Below are 24,493 nucleotides of genomic sequence, written 5' to 3'. Positions count from 1 at the left end.
GGCTAAGTTACAATGGACTGCAGACTGCCAACAGGCTTTCGATACGCTCAAGCTGCTTTTCTCGTCCGAGCCCGTTCTTGCCCACCCCGACTGTAATAAACCTTTCGTGGTCCAGGTGGATGCTTCAGATGTTGCCATGGGAGGGGCTCTCTTACAGCGGGACGAAAACGATCAATTGAAACCCTGTGCCTACTTCTCTAAAAAGTTTTCCCAGTCGGAAATTAACTGGGCCATATGGGAGAAGGAGGCAGCTGCAGTCAAACATGCCCTCACCATTTGGAGACATTTTCTGGAGGGGGCGGAATTCCCCTTTGAGGTTCGCACTGACCACAAGAACCTAGAGGCTTTAAAAGGGGCTAGAAAGCTCAACGCAAAACAGATTCGTTGGGCTCAGTTTTTTGCTAAGTTCCGCTTTGTTCTGAAACATGTTCCAGGGAAGGATAATGCGTTAGCAGATGCTCTCTCTAGGCTTCCCCAGTACCGCAACGACTTTGATCGACCTGTAGACTCCTTATTCACCCCTGAGCAGAGGGGGGAAGCCTCAGGACTTGCAGTGACCACCCGCTCCCAATCCCAACACCAGCAGGTCCCTCCCCCCAAAGGGATCCCGGAAGACTTTCTACTGCGGCTCCAAGAGGCTTCTCTGAAGGAAGCGGAGCAGCAAGTTCTCCCCACGCAGCTCACCCAACAGAACTCTTTATGGGTGCAGGGGGGTAAAACCTATGTTCCAGAAGCACTCCGGAAAGAGGTGCTAGGAATGGTTCACGGGGCTAAACTTGCGGGACATTTTGGGTTTGTCAAGACCTTGCATTTGTTGCGGCGGCAGTTTTGGTGGCCCGGCATGAGAATTGATGTGGAGATGTACGTGCGTAGCTGCCCCACCTGCGGCACTGCCAAAAGACGGATGGGGAAAACCCCTGGACTCTTGAAACCGCTTGAAACTCCTACCATGCCTTGGGAAGTGATTGCTATGGACTTTATCACTGACTTGCCCCCCAGTCGGGGAAAAACTGTGCTGTGGGTAATAACTGACTTATTTTCCAAACAGGTTCACTTCGTTCCTTGTGCAGGACTTCCTTCGGCTCCGAAGCTGGCTAAATTATTTGTTAATCACGTGGTAAAACACCACTCGATTCCGAGGAAGGTCCTCTCCGACAGGGGGGCTCAGTTTGTAGCCAAATTTTGGAGAGCCTTCCTAAAAATAATGGGGGTGGAGGAACAGGGGCTTTCTTCAGCTTACCACCCCCAGACGGATGGTCAAACCGAGCGCGTCAATGCGGTGGTTGAATGCTATTTGAGGTGCTATGTCAATTACCACCAGGATGATTGGGTAGATCTGTTGCCATTTGCTGAGTATGCGTACAATAATGCCCCCCATTCCTCCACAGGTTTCAGTCCCTTTCGGGTAGTATATGGGAAGGACTTTGGACCCTTCGGTTCCCCCAACATCACCCCCGAGCTCGAGGGGGTGCAGGAGGTTCAGGAGTGGGTACAGATAGTGCAAAACACTTGGCCCTGGTTGCAAAAAAATCTGGAAAGGGCCAAACGCAAATACAAAGATCAAGCAGATAAACATCGGTCTCCGGGGTGGGAACTCAAAATGGGGGAAATGGTATATCTTTCTACCAAGAACCTACGCTCCCTTCGACCTTGTAAAAAGCTGAATGACAAATACGTGGGTCCTTTTCCCATCACCCGGGTGATCAACGATGTTACTGTGGAATTGGAACTTCCTAAGTCTCTTAGAGGCGTGCACCCTGTATTCCACATTAGTTTGCTAAAACCGTACGTTTCCGCCCCCCAGTTCCATCCTCTCCCAAAGCCCGAAATTCCTACGGTGGTGGGGGGGGAGGCGCACTTGGAAGTTTATAAGGTGTTGGACTCCAAACTGAAGAAAGGAAAGCTGTTCTATCTAATTCGGTGGAAACACCTGGGCTCCGCTCAGGACGAGTGGGTAGCAGCTCCACACGTGGCCGCCCCTCGTTTGGTCCGCGAATTTCACTCGGCTTACCCTGACCGGCACCGTCCGTCCGACCTTGGTGGAGGGGGGCCTTAAGGGGGGCAGAATGTGAGAGTCTGTATGTCTTTGTGTGCTGTTATCACAATCCCCCCCCCTTCTCCACTGGACTCGTAAAAGCAGTTCAGACCATTTGGCCTTCCCTGGTCTCAGGCACCATATCTGTCAAGCCCTGACTGGTATGTCTCACAAGTGCCTCCCCTGCTGTGTTTCCCCGGCTGCGCTTTGGTTCACTCCCTCTTGCCAATTCCGGCCTTGGGATGTAGATAACTCTAACTAGCTCTCTGGGGACGATTGATGTCTGTACCATGCCCATCTATCTTGTAGCTTCCCATAACATAGGTGTGACCTTTTGCTACCCTGTAGGGGATATAATCCTGTAGTTAAGCAAACTGGCTTACTTGCAACTTTCTATCAGTGTGTGGACTGTATCTTCTGTAGCTTCCAATAAAAGAACCTTGTTTCTATATGCCTGGATGAACAAGTGATTTTTTGGGATTTGCACAGAAGGGTCAGGAACCCTCACAATATTCCTCTTTGGTTATAAGGCCCTCCTTCCACTTCCTAAATGAGTCTTTTTGATTTCTCAGGTTTTTTTTAAATACTTTTTTAGTATTTTATTTTTAAGAAATGCCCACCATTCTTGAACTTCCTTCTCCTTAAGTATTTCTGACCATGGGATTCTACCTAGCATAAGTTTCCTCAATATCATTCAGGAACTAGGAAATGTGAATAAGGAACTGGGAATAGGGAACAAACTGGGAACTGGGAACCAACTTCAGCCTCCTATTTGGAAGGCAGTTTCTCAAGAGCTAGTTGCAGAGGGTAAGCTGGAGACATATACAAATGCAAAATAGGCAGTCTCCTTGCGATTCATATGCAGATTGAGCCAGCTTCAAGCACACATGAAAATGTCCTTTTAAAATCCAAGCCTCTTGCATGGGATGAAACCGGCTTCTATTCATTCCAATGGGTGGATGGGGGGGACCCCTTCCAGACCTCATAATTCCGGAACCCCTGACCCAGTCTTAACCAAACCTGGGGGTTCTTGCAAGGTGGGTACCTTACAAATAAAATTCTCCAAGCTATCCTGAAAATTTGGGACCTCCAGCTCAAAAGATGCCCCCCCAGGAGCCGTGGGAAATGTTTTCCTATTCTTCTCTGGTAAATTTTTGTTTCAAATACTTCCTTGTTTGTGGTTTCACACTGTAGCCTTCCCCAGCCCACAGTGTGAACCACAAAAGAGGAAATGATCACAAGAAAGTTCCCAGTTCAAAACGGAGAATCCCTTCTGATTGGCCAGAAGAACCAGCTGGCCATTGCTGGTTGGCTGTTTCTTTGTCTCCTCGAAGGCAGACTGCCTTGAGGAGGAAGAGCTTTCTTTGTTTCTAATTGAAACAAAGAAAGCAGGCGTCGCCGCGGCTGCATTCCCCGAAGCCGAACTTGACGAATTCAAAGCAGAGACTCCCCGAAGCTGGCAAGTTCAGATTCGAGAATCTCCGCAGTTTTTGCTTTCGGTTTGTGACGAACTGGGAAGCCCCGATTCAAGCTTGCTTCAGGGGATTTCCAGTTCGGCACGAAACGAATCAACAGGCCTACTGCTTGCACATGTACCTTACAAATCAAATTCTTTACAGAAATCCAAACAGTCCCTTTCTGAGGAGCTTTCAGATTGTATTATCTACTGCAAGAGTGTGCCCTTCTCTAGCTTCCAACACTCCCGTACCCACTACAAGCCCTATGAGATGTCATCCTTCACAGAATCCAAGGCCCGGAAACTCGTCCGAGAGGCTGGTGAGAAACTGAAGACGAGGGCCAGTTGGCAGGCAAGAAATGTGGGGCAAGCACTGATAGGCATGTGCCGTTCCCCCAAAGATCAAGGGGTGGGCCATTAGCATGAGTCTTATTCAGCATGGGCACTTGCAGAAAAGAACTTTCCATTTTTCCCTGTTCAGCCCACAGATTAAGGGTCTGCAACACAACACCCTTTCCCATCACTTATTTCCTTGATTCTCTTTGTACTAGAGTTGCCAATCTCCAAGTGGGGCGTGGAGATCTCCTGCAATTACAACTGATCTCCAGATTACAGAGATCAGTTCCCCTGGATAAATTGGCTACTTTGGAGGGTGGACTCTATGGTATTATATCTGCTGAGGTCACTACCCTCCTCAAACTCTGCCCTCCCCAGGCTCCACCCCCAAATCTCCAGGAATTTTCAAATCTGGACCTGGAGACTCTACTCTCTGTAGGGAAGAAGTGATTTTTCTTATTCAGATCATTCTTATCCGTCTTAGTTCAGGTTTTGGGTTATGCTTTTGCTGGGAAAATCTTGAATGACAGCTCTAATGTAAAGTCCTCCTGAGCCCCAGCCCAAATGCCCTCTCATCTAGTTCACTGCATAGGCCAGTCCCGGTTTCCTAACTGTTGCTGTGCTTTCTGCAGGGAATGACTTTGTCCGCCATAATGCCTGGCAGCTAACACGGATCTATCCCAGTGGGATCCGAGCCGACTCCTCCAATTACAACCCCCAGGACATGTGGAATGTGGGGTGCCAGATGGGTATGATTGAGGCGCAAGCACCAAGGAGATTAAAGGGAAAGTTCACTCTCAGCTTTCATTAAGCTCCTTTACCAACTAGTCAAAACTTCTGCAAAGCAGAAAGTTCCATCCTGCAATTCACGCAGCTTTCTCCACCCCTTTGAGGGGACATCTCTGGTGGGAGGACCCTTAACACTAAGCAGGGGGAAATATCAACCATTCCACTCATCCCCAACTGACTACATGTGAGCATTGCCAGTTTACATCTCCAACTCCAAATTACAACTTTAGGGAATCGGTTAGTATTGCCAGCTTACATTTTATCACTTCCCTGACTGACCCTGGACTGTCAAAGTGGGAGAAGAAGTCCAGGTTCCCCTTTTCAAATAGCTGAGTTTGCTGCCTTCAGATTTACAAACTGTGACACAGGATGATGGAGTCAGGTTTTGGGCTGTGAGTTTAAGAAGCTGCCAGTGAAACGGCATGAGGGACAGGGAAATGCCGATGCAATGACGCTGCTGTGCGCGCATGGGTGCATGTGTTTCTTTTAAGGTGCATATTACTACGGAGGTGTCAGTTGGCATTGCTCATGTTTCTCTATAATGTGTTGTTTGGGCCTTGCATGGGAGGAGCTGGCAGTATCTCTGTGGTCATCTCCATTGCTTCTGGTCTGAAAGACATTTCTGTTTTCTCCTCCTTTCAGTGGCTTTGAATTTTCAAACAGCTGGTACAGAGATGGACTTGTGCGACGGGCTCTTCAGTCAAAATGGCCACTGTGGCTATGTGTTGAAACCAAGCTTCATGAGGGATACAGAGACAGCTTTCAGCCCTGAAAACCCCCCAAGTAGGGGTGACAGTGCTCTGAGCTTATCCATTCAGGTAATGTATGAACCTTTCACTTATGCCTTTTCTAATCGTACTTTGGGGAGTTCACAGAATGACATTTTGAAATGCGAAGGTCCCTTATACTCAATCACTGGTCCCTGTAGCCTAGTATTGTCCACTGTGACACTCTCTCTCTCAATCCTTATTTTTGTTATCTACCCTGCTGTTTACTGAATTCAATTTAATTATTATGAGTTATTTTTACTAATTTTATTATGTTTTATATCACTTTAAAATGCCATAAACTGCAGTTACTGAGTTGTGGATACTTTCAAATGTATTTATTTATACATGTGCTCTACCACTAAACAATGGTCCCTTCCTGATCTTTTAAAAATCATTTTTGCCTACTTTATCTTTAGGGTTCAGGATAAATTACAATATAATTTATCCTGAACCCTAAAGATTCAATAAAGTATTAATACAGTATTAATTATTCATGTTAAAGACCAATAGACTATGCATGATGGCAAACTGAGCCACTTGCATGGAAGCTTATTTCAACGTTTTATCCTTGTCCTTGCTTAGAAACTGTGTATGATTTGTAGTGGGAATCCTTCCACTGAGATGAACAGAATGGAAGTTCTATCCCACCATTACATTTTGTTTCAGCTACTCAGGTGTCTTTCTGCAGTTCACTGCAGTTGGGTGAAGTGCCATTGGGTAAACTGAGCTTGGGAAGTTGGGCAAATTAGTAGCGATTTATCAGTTCCTTTGAGTTGTAAGCTATGGTGTTGAACTTCCTTTGCTTCAGGCCACCATTTTCCATAGCATAGGATATAAAATGCTGTGGATGCATTTCAGCTCTTGCACATGGGGTCTTGCCTGCTCTTTCATGTTCATGTGATCTTCTTCTCCAGGTGATTAGTGGACAACAGCTCCCCAAAGTGCCCAACAGCAAAGAAGGCTCCATTGTGGATCCAATGGTGCGCATTGAGATTCATGGGATTCCTGCTGATAGTGCTAAGCGGGAAACCAAATATATAGAAAACAATGGTAAGCTACTTTATTAGCTGGCATAAAGAACAACTAGGATGAGTGACAGCTGATGCAATTATGCATTGGCTTAACAAATGTGGCAACTCATGAGTCAAACGAACATCACTTATTCAAGATGGGTGAATAAACTTCCTGTCCCAAAGACATCCAAATTTTACCTGGAGAAAAGTAAATTCTACCATGTGATTAAATTATGGAAATATTTTTGTATTTGTTAAACTTGCTTGATTTCAACTTTAGTATTTTAATTTTTGTAGAATTCAAACTTTTGGCAAGAATTGGAGTGACAAAGGACAAGGGCAAACTGGTTAGAGCAATGAAAAGACAATTGAACACCACTTCTTTTAAATTCCCAGTCTGGAACAAGTGTTGACCATAATCCAGAGGAATTTAACTGTATCAAGGTCCCATTGAAAACGACAAAATGGTACATTAGTTGCATTAGCTAACTAGTGCCGTTGATTTTACTGGGATTTAGTCAAGTCACTCCTGCTTAGTATTTTCACTGGACTATACCATCTTTTTGTTCACCAGTATGGTGAATATTGAATTAGGTACTGGTAGAGTATTAAATTAGGATTAGGGAGACCTGTTTTCAAACCTATGAAAATAATTCGAGTGGTAGCCTTTTGTAGCATAAACAAACAGGAAGCTTGTGGCACTTTAATGACTACACATTTTGGTCTAGGACAAACCTTTGATGATTAGAGCTAACTTCTTCAGATTCAGTAAGTGAAGACTCACTAGGCAAAACTTTTAGATGAATGATAGGAAAATAAATAAAAGCAGGGCAACAAAATATGATTATGTAAATTTAAATGTAATAAAAAAATACAGAGACCATTCACTAGTTTTGCCAACATAATTAATATCTGAAGTGGTCAAGGAATCCCAGGTTTTGCTAAGATAGTTAACACCTATGTAGTGGTGGAAGTGCTGTCAAGTTGCAGCTAACTTATGGTGACCCCATAGGGTTTTCAAGACAAGAGACAAACATAGGTGATTTGCCATTGCCTGCCTCTACATAGCAACCCAGGATTTCCTTGGTGGTCTCCCATCCAAGCACTAACCAAGTACTAACCCTGCTTTGCTTCCAAGATCTGATGAGATCAGGCTAGCTCAGGCCACCCAGGTCAGGGCAGTTAAGAAGAAGTAAGAAATCCCAAGTCCCCATTTGACCTGGGTAGAGGGAGGGGAGAGATAATGTGAAGCCGCTTAATGAAGTCCAGTTCAGCACTTTCATGATGGATTCTCCTTTTGAAATCTTTTTGAAGGAGCATCATGAGCTTTAAATTAGGAACAGAATTTCCAGCGAGATTGAAACATTCAAACAAAGAGGAATTTAGAATTTCTAATTATTTTAGCAAAACCTGAGACGCCCTACCTCTTACAGGTGTCCACTTAACAAACCTAGTGCACCAGTGTGTGTTTAAATTAGATTTCCATTATTTAATTACATTTCACTCTGTACTCCCTACATTTCATTTCCTTGTGACCCTGCTGGTCATTTGTTTTTCCATATCTTCACCACAGAAGGTATGCCTTTCAGGATCTGCTAATTGAACTGGAAGAAGTACACTGTTGTCCACAAAAACATATGCTGGAATAAAAAAAATATTCATTAAAATGCTACAAGAATCCTGTTTATTTTCACTTATGAAACACATTAAGTGACCTTGGGCCAATCACAGACAATCCTGTCTCACAGGAGAGTTGTGAGAATAAAATGGAGGAAGATAATCATGTCCACTATTCTGAGCTTCTTGTAAAAAGGATAGGATATAAACAATGTGATAGACAACCATTATCTTTCAAATTTTAAAACTTTCCTCTGCATTCTTGAAGGCTAAAAACTTTCAGGGCCTTTTTGAAAGGAAAGTTCAACTCAGGAAAGCAAATTCTCAGCCAGGTTTCAGACTACAAATATAGTGGTTTACAGAACTCTTCCTCCTTTCTCTCTTATACTTATTGAAAGGTGGCCGTACAGATAAAGCTCGTTCACTGACAGAGGTCAGAAAGGGAATGCAAAGAGTGTGAGCGACGTTTCACTTTCTTAAATTGCTGAACTCCTAACAGTGATATGTAACAGGTCCCTTCTATCAGCCTCTGCACCAGAGGACTGGAGAATGGCCAATGGAACACCCATTTTTAAAAAAAGGTTGCAGGGGGGACCCAGGAAATTACAGACCAGGTAGCTTAACAGGTAAATTCATGGAAAACATTATTAAAGATAGAATCATCGAGCATATAGAAGGGCAAACCCTGCTGACCAAATCCCAACATGGCTTCTTGAAAGGTAGGTCCCATCTCACTAACCTTTTAGAGTTTTTTGAAAGTGTCAATAAGCATGTGGACAGGAATGAGCCTGTGGACATTGTGTATTTGGATTTCCAAAAGACTTTTGACAAAGTTCCCCACCAAAGACTGCTAACCAAACTTCTTAATCATGGGATAAGAGGACAAGTCCTCATGGATTGAAAGCTGGCTGAAAAATAGGAAGCAGAGAGTAGAAATCAATGGTCAGTTGTCACAATGGCGGGATGTGAGCAGTGGGGTCCCTCAGGGATCTGTGTTGGGACTGGTGCTTTTCAACCTGTTCATCAGTGCCCTGGAGTTGGGGGTGAACAGCGAAGTAGCCAAGTTTGCAGATGACACCAAATTATTTAGGGTGGTTAAAACAAAATTGGACTGTGAAGAGCTCCAAAAGGATCTCTACAAACTGGAAGAATGGGCATTAAAATGGCAAATGAGATTCAATGTGATCAAGTGTAAAGTAATGCATATTGGGGCAAAAAAGTCCAACTTCACATATACACTGATGGGATCTGTGTTTGCAGCGACAAACCAAGAAAGGGATCTCGGGGTGGTAGTGGATAGTTCGATGAAGATGTCAACCCAGTGTGTGGTTGCTGTGAAAAAGGCAAATTCCATGCTGGCCATAATTAGACAAGGAATAGAGAATGAAAACGCTGTTATCATACTGCCTTGTACAAATCTATGGTGAGACCACACTTGGAATACTGCGTATAGTTCTGGTCACACCACCTCAAAAAAGATATTGCAGAGCTTGAGAAGGTGCAGAAAAGAGCAACCAAAATGATCAGGGGACTAGAGCAACTCCCCTATGGGGAGCGGTTAAAACGCTTAGGGCTGTTTAGCTTGGAAAGAAGGCGGCTGAGGGGAGACATGATAGAGGTCTATAAAATTATGCATGGTATGGAAAGAGTGGACAGGGAGAAGCTTTTCTTCCTCTCTCATAATACTAGAATGCGGGGTCATCTGCTGAAGCTGGAGGGCGAGTGTTTCTATATCAAAACTGATATAGAAACAAACAAATATGTGCCATTAAGGGGGTAAAAATCCCTTTAAATAGGGGAACAAAACATGAAATCCTTTTACCCAAATCCCTGCCAGATAAGGAGAGTACATCAGAGGACAAGCAGAAGGACACCCCACAGCAGGATTCAATGGTCTGGGCAGAGTTACCAAATGGCTCCATCATGAACACCCCGCAGTCTAAAAGGACAGCCTCAACAGATAAAACATTGTCCCCGTTCAATTACTCCAACTTCTATGCTCCCCTCTATTACAGCATCAAAGGAGGACAATCCTAACAAGACACCGGGCACAGAAAGCAATATTATAGATGGGGGAGAGTTATTGCAGCCAGGGGATACAGATGAGGAGATTGAGGACTTAGAATTGGCCTCAAAATTGTTACAACTGTATTGTTGTTCTTTCCGTTGGCAGACCGTATTGCCAACTTTCCGAATCTGTGCCAGAGCCCACTTTAAAGCTTCTGCCTGATTATTGTTTGTAACTCAACATGTTGTCAAAGGCAATAGTTTTCTGACCTTAGAATTCACTTAAAATCTAGCCCCTTTGTAAAAAGGACATATATCTAGTAGTTCACCTCGGGATAAGACTGACTTCATACTAATTTGTATGCAGCACTGACAGCATCTGGGAATTGTTGAGCAAATGTAACCCAGAAGCCATATTTCCTGTTCCTCATGCTTGAAGTGTTAGGTACCAAAAGTATGTGCATGATGGTTGGGATCTTGGCTCAGATTGGAGTGGCTAATTTTTTCTACCATTCTATCAGCTGACCTCCCTTCCCTTCCTTTTCCTTTCCTTTTTTGCCCTACCATTCTTTGTCCTTTCCCCCTTCTCCTTGTCCCCTCTTCCTGTCCCTATTCCTTAGAGGACCTGGGACTTTCTAAATCGATGTTGGTCTCCTGAGTATCACCTTAGACTGTGGTGGTGAGCCTATGGCACACATGCCAGAGGGAGCACTCAGAGCCCTCTCTGTGGGCACGTGCGCTGTCGCCCAAGCACAGAGTTTGCCTGAGTTCGTTACAACATGCGAGTGGAGCGTGCTGGCTTGGCTGCAGCAGCCCAGCCTTAGGCTGGCCTCTGGTGCGCCGGGGAGGGAGGGAGGCTCCGGCCCCAACAAAGGCCTTTGTACGCTCCCGGACAGGTTGGGCTGGGCGGTTTAGCAGCCCCCGGAGGCACCCCAATGGCCGTCCCTGAATGGCGCCTTTGTGCTCCCTCGTGTGCAGCCCCCCCTGGCCATCATGTGAGGGATTAGGGGCCCCCCGGGCAGCAGGGGCCATGGGGCGGACAATGGGCCCGCCGCAGCTGGAGTGGAGCCACGCTGGGAGCCGTCGGCATTCTCAGGGTGCCTAATGGGATTAGCCCTGCTGCAGCCTCCCGGCTCCGGCGTGTAATGGCGCTTTAATGATGATTAGATGGAGGGGTGAGGGGGAGCCCCCCGACACCCCCCTCTCACCTCGGGCAAGGGAACAGGAATGGTGGGCAGCCGCGCCGTGAGTTGCCAGCTCCCTGGGAGCCGCCCTGACCTGCAGCTGGATAGGCAGATCCAAGCCCGGGGTCCCCTTCCAGACCTGGAGTGCTTTCGGGGTCTGAGCACCTGGGAGTAGGGATGCCAGCCTCCAGGTGGGACCTGGTGACACCCCCCCCCCCCGGAATTACAGGTCATCTCCAGACTGCAGATGTATTCAGATTAAATTGCCATGTTGGCACTTTGCGATAAATAAGTGGGTTTTGGTTTGCAGTTTGGGCACTCGGTCTCTAAAAGGTTCGCCATCACTGCCTTAGACCATCCTCACCACTGAGGATATTCTTGTCATTTCTAAGAAGCAGTTATGGAGTTAGGATGCCATCTTGTTAATCTAAACCGGACAACTGGTTTAAAATTGTATGTTTTAATCTTACATTTATATTATAGTACGTTGTGAGTTGTTACTGTTGGAAGCTGTCCTGAGCCTGGCCTTTCTGGGAAAGGGTTAGGGTATAAGTTAAATAAAATTAAAAAAAAAAGATTCAAAAGGAAGTATTTCTTCACACAAAAGTTGTGGCACCCAGGATGTGGTGATGGCTGCCCACTTGGAAGGTTTAAGTAGATATTTTCATGGAGGAGAGAGGTATTCATGGCTACTAGTAAAAATGGATACTAGTCATGATGCATACCTATTCTCTCTAGGATCAGAGGAGCATGCCTGTTATATCAGGAGCTGTGGAAAACTGGCAGGATGGTGCTGCTGCAGTTGTCTTGCTTGGGGGCTTCCTAGAGGCACCTGATTGCCCACTGTGTGTGAACAGACTGCTGGACTTGATGAACATTGGTCTGATCCAGCAGGGCTTTTCTTATGTTCACTTCATTTGTATAAATGTATTTATTTACATCCTACCTTTCTCCCCAGTTGGAGAACAAAAGTGGCTCCCAACAAAAAATTAAGCTACAATAAAGTACAAACAAGAGAAGGAAGGGGGAAGTGTTCTGAATGCAAAGCAGATATTTCTCCCTCCCTCTCCCTCTTCCAGGAGATCTTCCTGCTGGCCGTAAGACTGCAGCTCTCAGGCCAAGAGCACCGTGACTCCTGCCCCCAAAGCAGCACCCATCGCCTTAAAGCACCTGCACAGGAAGGAGACAAAAATTCAGTCTGGATGTTAGAAGTTGTCAGCACAATTGCACCTCCTGTCCTTTGGAAAGTGAACTTTGGAAAGGAAATTGGATGAAAAGGGTTAGGTATAAGACTGCCTAGGGAAAAAATGTCCTGTCCCTTTAAGAGAGGATAAATGCATGGAAATGGGCAGCTGAAGGTTTTCATGACACGTAAGTGAATAACATCACCTGGTAAATAACATCCAATTAAGCCTCTATTAACAGGACAAGACATTTTCTTCAGGTATTTGGCAACCCTAGTTAGGTAGGAAGCCAAAAAGAGGTACTAAAAAAGGGAGTTGTGTGAGATTGGGAGAGGCTTGGGGGAAAGTACAAGGAGGCACTGAGACCCCCACACTCATACCAGCCTTCTGTTTTCCTGGACAGGGTTTAACCCACAGTGGGGTGAGACTCTTCACTTCCAAGTGAGGGTACCAGAGCTGGCACTCGTGCGCTTTGTGGTGGAGGACTATGACAAGGCATCACGGAATGACTTTGTGGGGCAGTACACAATTCCTCTTACTAGTGTCAAAGCAGGTGAGTGTCTCCTTTCAGCACCTTGGCTACATGAGGCGAGTGCAGGATTGCCACACAAGAGTCTTGTGAAGCCCCTACTCATTTCTCTATGCAAGCTTCATCAGAGGGATCAGAGTTTCTTCATGCTGACCCTCTCCACAGCACAAAGGAACTCTGAGCCCCCTGATGACGCTTGCATAGCGAAATGTGTAGGGGCTTCACAAGACAATAAAGCTGTCACTTGTCACCCTTTTAGGCTTGCTGCCAGGTTGCTAGGTTAGCCCCATTTTTCTTTCACATATGAGAGTCTCCCACCAACAACTGAGCATCTGTTTGCTTCTCTGAGCCTAAGCAACTGAAAGTCAGTCAGCATCAAACAGAGAAGATTACTTGTGAAGAGTGGGGAGGTAATGTAAGCTATAGTCTGCAAAAAAGAACGTAGCTACTCGGCCACATTGAATGGCAGCATGCAGGTGGTTGCTACATCCATTTTGCCTGTGACTCCAAAGCAGATCAGTCCCTTCATACAACTCACAGTATGAATCACTGGCATGTCTAAACATCAACTTGTGCAATGGATCAACTAACAGACAGGTCAGGATCAACTAACAGGTTTATTCCATTTCTTGGTATTTAGACTAGTTAGCATACTATTGAAATTTAATCCAGTCTATCACTTCTGTTCCCAGCTTAAGCTGGCAGAGTTTTGTGTTTCCATTCCAAACTGCTCAGAAATGTGGGATAAGACAAAAAAGGGCTGAGGATACCAGGCAGGAAATAGTTTATAGAAACAAGCAAAAATGTTTCCTCTGCTTGTATCATAGTGGAGGGTCTGGAGCTTATTATTTGCATGTGGTAGTCCCAAGATCAGTTTGTTTATGTATTTATTTTTGATCTAGTGGAGCAGAGTGGTAAAGATCCCTGTCAGAATTCTAACAAAACTACTGCAAGTCAAAATCAGCCCTACTAGGCTAGATTGACTACTAGTTTTCCTCAATATAAGGTAAGCTTATATATGACTGTGCCCTCGAATAGTTGGTCATAGACCCAACCAGAGGGGAGGCGATCCTGGATTTAATACTCTGTGGTGCTGCCAGTGACTTAGTGCGGAATGTGGATGTATTGGAGCCAGTTGGCAATAGTGACCACAATGGCATCAAATTTAATTTATATGTAAGTGGGAAAGTGACTGGGAAATCTCACACAATTACCTTTGACTTTAAAAGAGGGAACTTCCCTAAAATGAGAAACCTGGTAAAGAGGAAGTTGAAAGGAACAGTTAGGAGGGTTAAATCTCTGGAAAAGGCTTGGGGGTTACTCAAGTCCACATTACTACAGGCTCAGCTAGCTTGTATACCGCAGGTCAGGAAAGGTAGTAATAAGTCCAAGAGGTCACCACCATGGTGTGAGGAATTGTAATGCTCCTTTTCTGTGTGCTTCTGTTTTTGCTCGTATAAGCAGCAAGGCAGACCTTTGCTAACTTTGGTTCAGGCTGTTGGTGTTGTAAATCCTAAGCAGGCCCCAAGCTGGAATGTCATGTTGACTCCCATTCCCTCCCTACCTCCCTCCTGCTTCCTGCTTCCCTGGCCTTGGCTTCTGTAGATTGCAATAACGAGCTTCTTGGAAGGGAAGTCGACTGGGAAGACGCCCAGTGGAACCAACTCAGGATCGGGTCCGGGTACAAAGCCTAAATCGACCCGGTTAAACACCTGGCTGGAGTCCCCCCGAGGTTGGTCGCTTCCGAAGAGTGAAGCGCGGGCGCGGAGGACCGCAGTTCCCGGGGTTGGTTTCGAGGACGATCCAGCCCGTAAGGAAGCCCTCCTGATGCACCAGATGGAAGAGAAACGCCAACAGTGGCAGGTGGAACGGCAGGACATGCTTGAACAGATGGATGCCATGAACGCGGTGATAGTGGACATGGCTCAAGCATTAGATGACCTGCGAGTAAATCCACCACAGCCGCCTGCAGCCCCGGTGGGTGGAGGACAGCAGACAGTGCAGCCTGTGGCTCCCGCACCACCCGTCCGTCCCACTCCGCCTGTCCGCCGGGATTTGAAAATCACGTATGATGGGTCGAGCGACCAGTTGACATTTTTTATGGTGCAAGTGGATATTTTTATGCGGGAGCAGGCCAGGACCTTCACCTCGGAAGAGTCTCGGGTCCAATATGTGGCCTCTCTACTGCAGGGTGAAGCGGCCGCCTGGATGGTCCTGCAGTATGAGCTCCGCTCCCGTCTTGCGAAGTCTCGATGACTTCATGATAGCCCTCCGGCATCGTTTTGAGGACCCACACTTGGGTGAGAGAGCCAAAACGGCCTTGCTACAATTGCGCCAAGGGACTAAGTCGGTGACGCAGTATGCAAGTGAATTTCAGTCGCTTTCGAGTAAAATTTTGGACTGGAGTGAGGCTACCAGAGTGCAATATTTCCGCGAGGGTTTGAACCCGGAATTGCAACACTGGGCTTTTATGCAAGGTAACCCTCCAGATGTAGAAGGATGGGTTCGGCATGCCGCCGACATTGAGAACCAGAAGCAGCTGCTGCTCCTATCTAGGCAACGTACCGGCCGAGAGACCAAAGTCCGTGGAGACAGACCCGGCGGTCCAAAAGACTCTCGTTTCCCCCCGGGGGGAGGGCCGTCAGTGACTGAACGCCGCAAACGCTTTGAGAGCGGGGCCTGTCTCGTTTGCGGAGGTAAGGGACACTTTGCGTCTCAATGCCCTTCCCGGATCGGACGTCCGGGACCACCTCGGCCGGCAGCGACCGAACCTGAAAGGACCCCCCCGAGGGACCACCTCGCCGCCGAAGCGGCGCACCTGGCTGACGGAGCACGCCTACGGCTTTGCACGCACGGACTGAGCTTGGAGCTTCGAAAGCTACTGACCCATCAGGGTTCCGGATTACAAATGAAACCTTCGACTCACCGGAGTCACGGATTACAAATGCTGAGTCTGCCTCCTCCAGCGAAGAGGAGGAATGGGACATGCCGGCAAAAAACGCCGTCGGTCTGCTGTAAAGGGGGCTCCTCAGCAGACCGCTCCGAACGTTGTGCAGGGAGCTCCTCTACGGGTAAGCGATCAGGAAGACAATGTATATGTAAAAGTTACACTCACTTTGCCAAAAGGGGGACCGTTGTTTGAACTTACAGCCCTGGTTGACTCGGGCTGTGCTCGTACCCTGATAAGTGAGAAAGTCGCCCAGCAACTGCGGGTCAAACGAAAGCGGTTACCCAAACCCATCCGCTTTTCCCAAATGGATGGTAGTGACTTTAAAGGGGGTCCAGTTACCCACCGCATGGCTGCGGTAGTGATGGGCGTGGGAGAACATTGGGAGCGGCTTTATTTCACCATCGCTCCCATCGAGGCCTCCGTTGTGTTGGGAATGAACTGGTTTCTGGGACATAATCCCTCCATAGATTGGGTTGAGCGGACTCTCACTTTTCCCCACACCCTGTGTGAGCACCATGATAAAGACCGAGTGCTCAAAACCCAAGCGGCCGCTCTTGTGGGAGCCCCTCATGCCGAGATTTTCGACCCCAGCTCCCTAGCGAATACTCTCAGTATGCTGACGTGTTTGATGTGTGGGAATGTGATGAATTGCCTCCTCACCGGGAAACCGACTGCACTATCGAAGTGGTGGGGGATGGCAAGTTGTCCAAGGGAAAAATTTATCCTATGAGTCCCAATGAAAAGGCCGTGTTACGAGACTATTTGGACACTAATTTGGCGCGGGGTTTTATCCGTCCCTCGAAGGCACCGTACTCGGCTCCCGCCTTCTTTGTCAAGAAAAAGACGGGTGACTTGAGACTGTATATCGATTTCCGTAGACTGAATGCAGTCACTCAGTCTAATGCATACCCCCTCCCTCTCATTCCAGACCTGCTCGCACAATTGAAGGAGGGCCGGATTTTCACTAAACTGGATTTGGTAGAAGCCTACCACCGCATTCGCATACGAGAAGGGGACGAACCGAAAACAGCCTTCTCTAGTTGTTTTGGAATGTTTGAGTATTTGGTGATGCCGTTCGGATTTTCTGGGGCTCCGAGTGTGTTCATGCAATTGATTAATGAAGTGCTACATGGTTTGTTATTCCGCGGAGTGGTGGTTTACTTGGACGATATCCTCATTTATTCAAAAACCATGGAAGAGCACGTACAATTGGTCCGAGATGTATTGCAGCGGTTGCGCGACCACAAACTGTTTGCTAAGGTTTCCAAATGTGACTTTCATCAACCCTCCATCACCTTTCTAGGTATGTGATTTCTCACCAGGGTTTGGAAATGGACCCTGACAAGGTTCGGGCGGCAATAGAGTGGGACCCCCCTACCACGCGTAGACATTTGCAACAGTTTTTGGGTTTTGCAAACTTTTATCGGAACTTTATCCCAAACTTTGCCCAGGTAGCGCTCCCTCTCACTTCGCTCTTGCACAGCTGCTACTTTGCCTTCTGCTAAATTGCAGTGGACTTCGGCCTGCCAGCAGGCGTTTGAGACGCTCAAGTGGTTGTTCACGTCCGAACCCGTTCTCACTCATCCAGACTGTGAAAAGCCTTTTATAGTTCAAGTGGATGCTTCAGATGTTGCCATGGGGGGGGGGCTTTTACAGCGGGACGAGAACGGCCAGCTGAAACTGTGTGCTTATTTTTCCAAGAAATTCTCCCAATCCAAAATCAATTGGGCCATTTGGGAGAAGGAAGCAGTGGCAGTAAAACATGCCCTCACCATTTGGAGACATTTCTTGGAAGGGGCGGAGGTTCCCTTTGAGGTCTGGAGCGATCACAAAAAATCTGGAGGCCTTAAAGGGAACTAGAAAGCTTACGGCGAAGCAAGTTCGTTGGGCGCAGTTTTTTGCCAAGTTCCGGTTTGTTCTTAAACATGTGCCTGGGAAGGACAATTCGTTAGCAGATGCCCTGTTTCGGCTTCCCCAATACCGCAATGACTTTGACCGGCCAATTGAGTCCTTGTTTACCCCGGAACAGAGAGGGGAGGTTTCAGGACTGTCAGTAACAACCCGGTCACAGACCCGGACCCAGAATTTGTCTCCTCTGAAAGGAGTGCCGGAGGCGTTCCAACAGCGGATTAAAGAAGCCTCACAAACGGAGGAGGAACAGCAGAGCCTCCCCGGAAACCTCAACCGACAGGGACCTTTCTGGTTCCAGGGGGGTAGACTTTATGTCCCGGAAATACTTAGAAAAGAAGTGTTGGAGATGGTCCACGGAGCCAAACTTGCGGGACATTTTGGGTTTGTAAAGTCTTTGCATTTACTGCGGCGACAATTTTGGTGGCCTGGTATGAGGGCTGATGTGGAGTTATTTGTGCGCAGCTGTCCCATCTGCGCCACTGCCAAGAAACGGATGGGAAAGCCCCCTGGTCTTTTGAAACCTCTAGAGACCCCGACTATGTCTTGGGAAGTAATTGCTATGGATTTCATTACTGATCTACCCCCAAGCCGGGGTAAAACTCTACTGTGGGTGATAACGGACTTATTTTCAAAGCAGGTTCGCTTTGTTCCTTGTGCGAGGTTGCCTTCGGCTCAAAAACTGGCACGACTGTTTGTAAATCACGTGGTCAAACATCATTCGGTTCCGAGGAAGGTCCTCTCCAACAGAGGGGCCCAGTTCGTTGCCAAATTTTGGAGGGCTTTCCTAAAAGTGATGGGGGTGGAAGAACAGGGACTATCTTCAGCCTACCATCCTCAAACAGATGGCCAAACCGAACGTGTAAATGCCGTAGTGGAGTGTTATTTGAGGTGTTATGTTAACTATCACCAGGACAATTGGGTAGACCTGTTGCCTTTTGCTGAATATGCCTATAATAACGCCCCCAATTCCTCTACAGGTTTCAGTCCGTTTCAGGTTGTGTATGGGAGAGAATTTGGTCCCTTTGGTTCCCCTGCCATTACTCCTGAACTGGAGGGAATACAAGAAGTCCAGGATTGGGCACAAGTGGTACAAACAACGTGGCCCTGGCTTCAGAAAAACCTGGAAAGGGCTAAACGCAAATACAAGGACCAGGCAGATAAACACCGGTCCCCGGGGTGGGAACTCAGGGTGGGGGATCAGGTCTATCTCTCCACCAAAAATCTACGGTCACTTCGTCCTTGTAAAAAACTCAGTGACAAGTATGTGGGTCCCTTTCCCATCACTCGGGTCATCAATGACGTCACAGTGGAATTAGCTCTCCCCAAATCACTTCGAGGGGTACATCTGGTGTTTCATATCAGTCTACTCAAACCTTACGTCGCAGCCCCCCAATTCCATCCTTCGCCGAAGCCCGAAATCCCTACAGTCATAGGGGGTGAGACACATCTCGAAGTTTCGAAGGTACTGGATTCCAAAATGAAAAAGGGGAAGTTGTTTTATTTAATTTGCTGGAAACATCTGAGTCCCGCCCAAGATGAGTGGGTGGCAGCTCCCCATGTTGCAGCTCCTCGTTTGGTGGAAGAGTTTCACTCTGCCTATCCTGACAAGCCCCATCCGACAGAACCAGGGGAAGGGGGGCCTTAAGGGGGGCAGAATGTGAGGAATTGTAATGCTCCTTTTCTGTGTGCTTCTGTTTTTGCTCGTATAAGCAGCAAGGCAGACCTTTGCTAACTTTGGTTCAGGCTGTTGGTGTTGTAAATCCTAAGCAGGCCCCAAGCTGGAATGTCATGCTGACTCCCATTCCCTCCCTACCTCCCTCCTGCTTCCTGCTTCCCTGGCCTTGGCTTCTGTAGATTGCAATAACGAGCTTCTTGGGACCTTTTGATGTTCTGGTGCTAGGCATGGCCTGACACGGTTATCTCATAGTTCTCAAAACATGTAACTGACATCTGCTGTGTAGAATTGTTTATAGCCTTGCTCTTTTGGAAATGCTAGCACTTGCAACTTTGACCCTGTAGGGCCTAGTCATGCCTGAAGCGTTCCAATAAACTTACCTGTTTCTGAATGGTCGTCTGAGCAAGTGATTTTATGGAAACTGCCCAGGGAGGCTGGAAAGCCTTACACAGGTAAGGTGAAGGAAGCAATTAGAGAAAAAAAGGCTTCCTTCAGAGACTGGAAGGGTTGCCCAAATGAGGCGAACAGAAGCAAACACAATCTTGCACAAAGGAAATGCAAGCAGATAATTAGAGATGCAAAAAAGGATTTTGAGGGGCATATTGCTAAACACATCAAAACAAACAAGAAATTCTTTAAGTATGTTAGGAGTAGGAAACCAGCTAGGGAAGCGGTTGGACCATTGGATGACAATGGGAGTAAAGGAACACTAAGGGAGGATAAAGCAATTGCTGAGAAACTAAATAAATTCTTTTCATCTGTCTTCACTGTTGAAGATACAGGGCAGATTCCTCCCCCTGAACAGAGATTTTGGAGAGGGGAGAATGAGGAACAGGGGCAACTAGTGGTAACAAGGCAGGAATCCTAGAACGTCTAGACAAACTGCAAACTAACAAGTAACGGACCAGACAATATACATCCTAGAGTTCTTCAAGAACTCAAATGGGAAATTGCTGAACTCCTAACAAAGATATGTAACATGTCCCTTCTATCAGCCTCTGCACCAGAGGACTAGAGAATGGCCAATGAACACCCATTTATAAAAAAGGTTCCAGGGGGGACCCAGGAAATTACAGGCCAGTTAGCTTAAAGTCTGTTCCAGGTAAATTGATAGAAAGCATTATTAAAGACTGAATCATCAAGCATATAGAAGGGCAAGGCCTGCTGAGCAAAACCCAACATGGCTTCTGTAAAGGTAGGTCCTGTCTCACTAACCTATTAGAGTTTTTTGAAAGTGTCTATAAGCATGTGGACAGGAATGAGCCTATAGACATTGTCAAAAGCTTTTTGGAAATCCAAATACACAAAGTCCCCCACCAAAGACTGCTAAGCAAACTTCATAGTCATGGGATAAGAGGACATGTCCTCTTTTGGATTGAGAGCTGGCTGAAAAATAGGAAGCAGAGAGTAGAAACCAATGGTCAAAGAGTAGGAATCAATGGAGCGATGTGAGCAGTGGGGTCCCTCAGGGATCTGTGTTGGGACTGGTGCTTTTCAACCTGTTCATCAGTGCCCTGGAGTTGGGGGTGAACAGCGAAGTAGCCAAGTTTGCAGATGACACCAAATTATTTAGGGTGGTTAAAACAAAATTGGACTGTGAAGAGCTCCAAAAGGATCTCTACAAACTGGAAGAATGGGCATTAAAATGGCAAATGAGATTCAATGTGATCAAGTGTAAAGTAATGCATATTGGGGCAAAAAAGTCCAACTTCACATATACACTGATGGGATCTGTGTTTGCAGCGACAAACCAAGAAAGGGATCTCGGGGTGGTAGTGGATAGTTCGATGAAGATGTCAACCCAGTGTGTGGTTGCTGTGAAAAAGGCAAATTCCATGCTGGCCATAATTAGACAAGGAATAGAGAATGAAAACGCTGTTATCATACTGCCCTTGTACAAATCTATAGTGAGACCACACTTGGAATACTGTGTGCAGTTCTGGTCACCACACTTAAAAAAGGATTTTACAGAGATTGAGAAGGTGCAGAGAAGAGCAACCAAAATGATTAGGGGAAAAGAGCAACTGTCCTATGGGGAGCAGTTAAAACACTTAGGGCTGTTTGTCGCGCACAGCTTGTCTGGACTTCAGGAGTTTACCTGGTAGCAACTTCACACCACGCAGTTCTGCTATGTACAGTTTATTTACAGTATCTACACAGAGTCCTTTGGCTGTTAACATTCACAGCTCTGAGCATCAGCATGCTCCGCCAGCATATCTATTTCAGGCAAGAGGTAACTTACATTCACTACACGACTTATTTATGTCCATTTATGACCAATCACAGTTCACCTGAGATGAGTCACTCTGGAAATCCCCATTCCTGGCTGTACAAACTGGATCAGACCAGCATCATCACATGACTTAGCTGTCACTCTGATCAGTATGATCTGTTTAGCAAACTGCAGACTAGCCATAACTTTGACATATGTTGACACTGTTTAGCTTGGAAAGAAGGCGGCTGAGGGGAGACATGATAGAGGTCTATAAAATTATGCATGGTTTGGAGAGGGTGGACAGGGAGAGGTTTTTCTCCCTTTCCCATAATACTAGAACACGGGGTCATCTGCTAAAGCTGGAGGGTGAGAGATTCAAAACAGATAAAAAGAAGTATTTTTTCACACAACGCATAGTTAAATTGTGGAACTCCCTGCCCCAGGATGTGGTGATGGCTTCCAGCTTGGAGGGCTGTAAGAGGGGAGTGGACATGTTCATGGAGGAGAGGGGTATTCATGGCTACTAGTTAAAATGGATACTAGTCATGCTGCTTACCTATTCTCTCTAGTATCAGAGGAGCCTGCCTATTATTTTGGGTGCGGTGGAACACAGGCAGGATAATGCTGCTGCAGTCGTCTTATTTGGGGGCTTCCTAGATTCACCTGGTTGGCCCCTGTGTGAACAGACTGCTGGACTTGATGGGCCTTGGTCTGATCCAGCAGGGCCTTTCTTATGTTCTTATGTTGTTCTTTTCTCTCTTCCATACAGGATACCGCCACATCCACCTTCTTTCCAAGGATGGCACAGGGATCACACCAGCATCTCTTTTTGTCCACATCCGGATGGTGGATTTATCCACTGAGATTGACTAGATCCCAATGCTATGCCTCAGAAAGTAACTCCTCCCTCTCCCACCAGTGGGTGATGGAAGGGTGGACAAGAACCTTGTGGAAAGATGCCATAGCACTCTGTCTGCCTTCTTCTACTGTTCCTAGGAAGAACTGGACTGGACAGAAGAGGCTACTTTGTACTATTATATTATTTATTTTAAAAAAATATTTTGTATTAATTTTGCTTTTTTTTTTTACGTTGTGATTTGCACAGATGACCAAACCCTTCAAGAAAACATGTCACCCAAGTCTGTTTACTGCTGTGGTTCAGTTATTAAATCTACCTCCGCTATGCACCAAGGACAAGTTAGGCTACTTTATACTGGAAATGAACTTGCTGCTGGGCAGACGTGTCTCTTTGACAGTACCAGTGAGCTTCCTTCAGCAACTTTGCCTACTAAACCAGGGTATCCTTTTGAGTTCTGCTTCAACATTTCCCATTGGGCTATGGAAGTAGGACCTGTCTGGCTGCAATCTTTGAAGCAAGGTCAGCCAGCAGATGATCAAACCGTTTCTGGAGGTGCCTATCCACAATATATAAACAATACATGGTGGGTGAGCCAAAGGGTTCCAACTGCTGCAAAAGAGTCCCTCCACAAACCAGAACAAGAGTGACATGCCTGTGCATCTGTGCTTTTGTACCATGCAAATGAATCTTCACTGTCTAAAAATCAAAGGATCTATGCAAATAGAACAGGACTCTGTAGTCCTGTTCCATTTGCAGATCTATCCTGGCATCCAGTTAGCAGCTGAATTCACAAATGCATGATTGTTACGTAGAAAATCCAAATGATAGCATGCATGATACAGGCATTACTCATCAAAAGCCATGTATGAATTTACTATTGATGCTGTCTAGTGAAGGTGTTCAGCTGGAAATCGTCAAGTGATGGGACATAAAGCTGTGTACTATGGATGCCTCTGTGAATCTGCCCTCAGGCAATCAGGAACAAGGAAGGACATAGGCCATCAATATCTTGACTACCTTCAGGATGGAAAAATGTACAAACCCTTCTTCTGTGCCCTATGAGATTGCCTTTTTTGTCAAACACCTGATGACTAAGGAGCTCTTGCAGCTGCCTACAACTTACCTTATTTTTATATAAAAAACTGCATCGTGTTGGCTAGGCCTGAGACAGCCTCTCTTCTCCCAGCTAAGATATATCTAGATAGAAAGAATCCTTTCGAGAGATAAATTACTTGGTGTACTACAAAGATGTAAAAAACATAGCTTTCCTAAATGTTTCTCATTTTCCCAAAAGCATTATGATGCTCTTCACATATTGACCCATTTAACTGTGTACACCAATTCAAGCTCGCCTGCTTGCTCTCAGCTGGATTTGTAGTCCTCAGACATAGCTTGAGTCTGCAGCATTTGTACCCAACTGCTTTAAAACTGTTGCTGGCCTATTTCAATTGTTTACAAAATGGTCAAAGGAAGCTAAATTGTGTATGCTTTATCACATAGGTGCAAGACTGGTGACAATCTTATGGAGGACATTTACTGGGTGAAAGAGGTAGCAGGTGGTAGCAACACAGCCCTGGGAGTAGAAATGATAAGAGGAAAAGAGGCATTTGGTACTCCAAAAATGACTCTTCATTTTAAGATTAAACTTGCTGGACATGGCCCTGAGTCCATTGAAATGCAACCAATATGGAGATAGCACTGTAATTGTGAAAGATGCTGCAAAGCCACCCACAGTGATCCTGCTTGGCTACAGCACGTACATGTCTCTTGGATCCAAACACCTTCCTTTGCTGTCGAAGGCTTTCACGGTCAGAGTTCATTGGTTCTTGTAGGTTATCCGGGCTGTGTAACCGTGGTCTTGGAATTTTCTTTCCTGACGTTTCGCCAGCAGCTGTGGCAGGCATCTTCAGAGTAGTAACACTGAAGGACAGTGTCTCTCAGTGTCAAGGGTGTAGGAAGAGTA

General features: G+C 46.3%; 1 protein-coding gene across 1 annotated transcript in view; it reads left to right on the top strand.

Moving 5' to 3' along the window:
* PLCD4 (phospholipase C delta 4) overlaps positions 1 to 22,577 on the top strand; it is a 63,916-nt gene extending 41,339 nt beyond the window's left edge. The window contains exons 10-15 of the mRNA XM_056861300.1: positions 3,655 to 3,811; positions 4,460 to 4,576; positions 5,259 to 5,434; positions 6,301 to 6,436; positions 12,795 to 12,944; positions 22,441 to 22,577. Of these exons, the coding sequence (XP_056717278.1) occupies positions 3,655 to 3,811; positions 4,460 to 4,576; positions 5,259 to 5,434; positions 6,301 to 6,436; positions 12,795 to 12,944; positions 22,441 to 22,544 (840 nt within the window). The 3' untranslated portion in view covers positions 22,545 to 22,577. The remainder of the gene's footprint in view (positions 1 to 3,654; positions 3,812 to 4,459; positions 4,577 to 5,258; positions 5,435 to 6,300; positions 6,437 to 12,794; positions 12,945 to 22,440) is intronic.
* Positions 22,578 to 24,493: the final 1,916 nt, after the last annotated feature.

Source organism: Euleptes europaea, chromosome 15 (genome assembly GCF_029931775.1).
Source record: "Euleptes europaea isolate rEulEur1 chromosome 15, rEulEur1.hap1, whole genome shotgun sequence".
Lineage (NCBI taxonomy): Eukaryota > Metazoa > Chordata > Lepidosauria > Squamata > Sphaerodactylidae > Euleptes > Euleptes europaea.
Note: the sequence above shows the minus strand (reverse complement) of the source record. Positions and strands in the feature narration are given on the sequence as shown.